The 4,728-nt window shown below is 39.0% G+C and overlaps 1 protein-coding gene across 1 annotated transcript; it reads right to left on the reverse strand.

Moving 5' to 3' along the window:
• Positions 1-240: 240 nt before the first annotated feature.
• On the reverse strand, positions 241-3,422 carry LOC149279335 (14 kDa phosphohistidine phosphatase-like). The gene is made up of 3 exons (XM_089501303.1): positions 3,278-3,422; positions 1,514-1,638; positions 241-333 (listed from the first exon to the last, which is right to left on the reverse strand). The coding sequence occupies exons 1-3, from the start codon at positions 3,420-3,422 to the stop codon at positions 241-243; spliced, it is 363 nt and encodes a 120-aa protein (XP_089357429.1).
• Between the last annotated feature and the right edge of the window lie 1,306 nt (positions 3,423-4,728).

Below are 4,728 nucleotides of genomic sequence, written 5' to 3' on the forward strand. Positions count from 1 at the left end.
TGTAACAGCGATATAGAATCTGTTGATGCTATATAAATAATGAAATTCCTTTCGAAGGTCCGAAACAGCCAGTTGGCTGTTTACATTTTGTAGATTTGGTATAGAACTGATCATCACAAACACTATGAACGCCAACAATAAATTGGTAGAGAAGCTTTTATTGTCAAATATTACCAATCAAATAATATAGATCATGCAAGTAAAGCTTTACATTTTCATCCATTGACGGAACCCAACAATTCATTTTTTGTCATCTGACCAAATCACCTCATAGCCACTATATGCCTTCTTCAGTTTTTCACCAGTAATGGAGTGGTCTGCTTTTCCATATCCCTAAAAAACATTTATATATATATAAATTATACATTGCAGGAGAAATTACATACTATTGCCTACACTCACAGACAGGTCTGCACAGAAGTCCACTTCAGATGTAAAACCACCAGTGTTCTAAACTCCAGGAGGCTAAAAGCCCATAACTAGCAATTTTGTAATTTATATTAGAGCATATATGCATTACTTGCATATCTATAGCTTCCTATAAAAAGAGGGGGAAAATGGTGGTGTTCCGTTCGGAGACAGTGGCAAAATTAGCATAAAAATGAATTTGCTATTCTGAAGTCTTTTTTTTCTTCAGGGAGCAACAACATGACAATAAATGAGGAATCAGTTAATGAGAACGAGTAGTCCATAAGAGCAACTCTATTGGTTGCCGGCAGGGTGCTCATCTGGCATCAACCAATGAAGAGCAGCTGCCCTTCACTGGCTGATGCCAGAGGAACCCCCTGCTTGCGACCAATAGAGTCGCTTTTACAGACCTTTAAAATCCGGGCGCCAAAGCTGCTGCTGTTACAGCGTTACCCTCGTATTAACCCCTGCTAGACAACCAGCAGACAACTAAGAGAAAAACGAACATGGGAAAGGGCAAATATTTGCCCTTTGTGGAATACAAAGGCCCCCCTGCGCAAAGACGAACACGAAGACTTGACTGGTGCCCAAGTCCAACATGGTATTTGACTCATTCTCTTCTGGGGTGGTGTCAAACAGACTTAAATACCAATGACACTCACATTGCAATCACCAGGGGAAATGCAACAGATAAGTGCAAATGCATTGTAGTACTTCTGACTGGATACATTCACAGAACACATATATATATATATATATATATATATATATATATATATTAAATAATCACTCAATTAGAAAACTGCAGTTTCTCAAGTGATTATTTAAAGAAGTCCCTGGAGTGCCGGTAACTATATTTGGATGTTATATATATATATATATTATTCAAAAAACATAGTAATTCATTCAGATATCACGTAGTTCTTGTCTAATGTTAAGATGGATTCTCTGTTCCTGTTGCAGACTAGGGGAGAGTGAGTTTCTGCTGCAGAAATATCTTTGTTGACCTTGTATAAAGCATAGTTAAATCGCCCATTGAACTATAGGGAGTTGAAACTGTGTGAGAAACTGAAACCTAGAGTGGTATACAATAAAAAACACTTACGGTAGATTCACCAAATACATGGATTTTCTTGTCTTTGCTGTTGTGCTCTATCTTTCCTCCTCCAAGGCACTTACATTCAAATCCTAAAGCTGTCAGTTCAGGGTTTATGCTTTCGAAAATATGGTCTATTTAAAAGTAAAAGGTAAGCTGGTAAGCAACAACAAAAAAAAGTTGCAAAGCATTTATTCACAAAGTATGGAAATAAAAGTAAATGCCAATAGTTAAAGGTGTAATTTATGCAGTGGCTAAAATCATGACTACATTAAAGATTTTAAGTAAAAAGTGGCAGGAAGTGCAATGCTCTGCTGAATGTGTATATGAAGAAGAAAACAGGCCTGTACAACTGCTTGGTCCCTGCATGACCACGTTAGCCAATGCAGAATGCAATGCCTTCAAAAAGGTCTGTTTATATGTTTGTTGTTTGTTTTTTTTAGAAAAGCAGAACATACAGGGCTATAAATGATTGAATAAACATTCATATTTTAGAGCTTCTTGCTCCTAGGAGAAATCAGATAATTTTTCCATTACGTGGCAATATCCAAAAAGTAGCATAATTGGGTTTGGTTTTTTTTAGCCTTCTCTTGGATCAAAAGCAGACAGAATATGTCGAAGGGTTGAAATGTATTGACTAAGTTCTCTTTTTCAACCTTATTATGTTAGCATACCTATGACACTGAATGGTCCAACTAAGTTTATTCCCGTACCCAGAATTTAAAGTAGAATACATTGTGAGCATGTGATTTGCTTTATAATGCCCTCAAAAACAGGCATCACTGACCCTTTAATAAGCTATGCAAAGTTTTAACAGTGTATACTACATTGATGCACAATATAATAATCTAAACCAGCCATGTTTCACTAGTTCAATTTACTGGTGGCTGTTATTCACCTATGGGCAGGAAACAAAGACGGATGTACTCCACACGCACAAGCATTTATATGTACATATGATATCCTCTAAGTGCGTTCACTGCCAGAAAGAGGTTCAGCACCGAACCCAGAAAGGTTCCCCCATGCTTTTTGTTTTATGGCATGTTAGTTAACCTGTCCTGCGGGACAGCCTGCTGTTACAAGGATTGGCAGGGATCCACACCCAAACACCAGATAGCTGCTACCTGGCAAGAGATTGGCAGCAGCTGTCTCTGAGCAAAAGACTTGCTGATCACCAGAAAACAGAGCGAGTGAAATTTAAAGTGACTTCTCTCCACGTACTGGAAAAAAAAAATTCTAAAATTTCTTAAATTGAGCAAATATAGAAAAGCATTTCTAAACATATCTGCAAGGTAGAAAAATGCACTGGTGCGAGATAACTTGTATTTCACATAGTTTACATTGATGTTACAATGCAATTAAGACCTCCCAACAGTTTTTCAGAATAACGTCACATATGCCAAGATTGGCCTTAAATCAGCATAGCTTAATCCTCATTGATAAGCTATAAAGCCCTGTAATACTGTACTTGTGCAATAAGGATTGTATCCTTGTGGGCCATAGCTGAGAACGACTGCTCTAGGAGTGGCATCCTAACGAGAATCACCCTAAACTTAACATGCAGTTAGTGTTGTTTGTACAAAATGAATACGTCTGCATTGCATGTGCTGTCTCGTACAAAGCATGTTGTCCTCAGCAGAGCTATACAAAAATTGTACGAAGTATGACAATCAGGCTTCACACGCTGTGTCTATATAAACTCGACGTGACGTCAATTTGTCAAACGTCACTAGAACAACAACAGTTTTTTGGTAGGGCAGCAAAGCTCCTTACTGTGGTACTCAGCGGTCTTAGTCCCCCTCACGATATCTCGGTATTGTTCCGATTCACCTTTTCCCAAGCTCACCCTCACCAGTATATATTTGAAAACCCCATCGGAGTCTATTTCTACTTCAGGCACCGAGTGTAACTCAGACATTTTAACGACAAAAATTAACAGTCACCCGTTGGCAAAACGACCACAGCAAGGTAACTTCACGTGACGCTCTAGCGAAAGGCGGTGCTTCCAACTCTCGTCTTCGTAACCAAAAAAAGGCATCGCTGATTGCCTGGCGTTAGGAAACCCGAATCATTCACCTCGCCGCTCGGAAATAAGTGATCACTTCTGTGGGCTGCATCACGAATTTATGTCCACCTTGTTGTACAGTAAAGTACTAAACTTAATTGGTGTCGCCAAAGTTTTTTAGGCGTATAGAACTTGTTCATTTGTGTTGTGCTGGGTTCTGCTATTACTGTCTCTTGAAGTAATTCTTTCCCTGATGGATTGTTTAGTGGAGAATAGTGTTGAAAAGGCAGGAAGACGATCATACAAGTAGTTAAAGGGACATTCCAGCTGTCATAAGCCCTTCAACAGTACAGAGCTGCTGTTATTTTTGTACAAGTCGTGACAATGGCTGCTTGCGTGTAGGTATTAGACTACTTGGCACAAATATATCAATATGTATAATAAGGACAGTGTCTGGTCTTCTCTATTTAATTTCCTTAACAGTTTATTATATTGAAAAATGTGTTCCAAATCATATGAGTAAGCATATTTTCCAGTCTTGTGAAATGTTCTTTAGTCCACTAATACTACTACAGACATAGATAATAACCGCTTAGATAGCAGAATAAAATTAAAAGAATCACTATAACAACTATGTTTTTGGTTTTCTCACTTTCATAGTCATTTTGAATGTATAAAAAAGTCCAGAGCTCATTATAAATATAGAAAAAAGCTTTAATGAACTTCTGATTCTAATTTCACCTCAACGGCATTGTTAAAATATTGTTTATTAAAAGATAGATGCACAGTTCCAAATTCTCATCCTGGTAGCGCTACCTAAAACTGAACAAAACCATTTTGGAGAGGTATATATAAAAACACAGATTTAGTATACTTCCCTATAGTATATTTACAAGTATATGTATCTTTAACCCCTTCAATCCCCTATAGACGTACCGGGACGTCCAAAAAACGCCCACTAAGAAACCCCTATGGACGTACCGGTACGTCTAGCCCTTCGTGCAGCGGCAAGGATGTGTCCATAGGGTACGTCCATAGGGGTTTCTATCGTTTGACAGCCTGGACTCCCCCCTGGCAGCAGAAGCCAGCGTCGCTGGCTTTCTGCTGCCCGATCTCCTGTAACAGCTTCCGGGCTTTCCCTTCCAGGTGACGTCACTACTGACGTCACCTGGAAGTTCACGGGAGGCTCGGGTATCCCTGCAGGGTCTGTCTAGACCAG

The sequence above is a fragment of the Sceloporus occidentalis genome, unplaced genomic scaffold, assembly GCF_023333645.1.
Source record: "Sceloporus occidentalis isolate IW3139 unplaced genomic scaffold, rSceOcc1.0.p SCAF_170, whole genome shotgun sequence".
Taxonomy (NCBI): domain Eukaryota; kingdom Metazoa; phylum Chordata; class Lepidosauria; order Squamata; family Phrynosomatidae; genus Sceloporus; species Sceloporus occidentalis.

Bases quoted from the DNA above. Each gene is read 5' to 3' on its own strand.
- LOC149279335 (XM_089501303.1), bottom strand. From the start codon at position 3,422: ATGTCTGAGTTACACTCGGTGCCTGAAGTAGAAATAGACTCCGATGGG. The intron at 1,639-3,277 runs GTAAGGAGCTTT...ACTTTTAAATAG, and splicing joins TAAGACCGCTGAGTACCACA to ACCATATTTTCGAAAGCATA. The intron at 334-1,513 runs GTAAGTGTTTTT...AATGTTTTTTAG, and splicing joins ATGTATTTGGTGAATCTACC to GGATATGGAAAAGCAGACCA.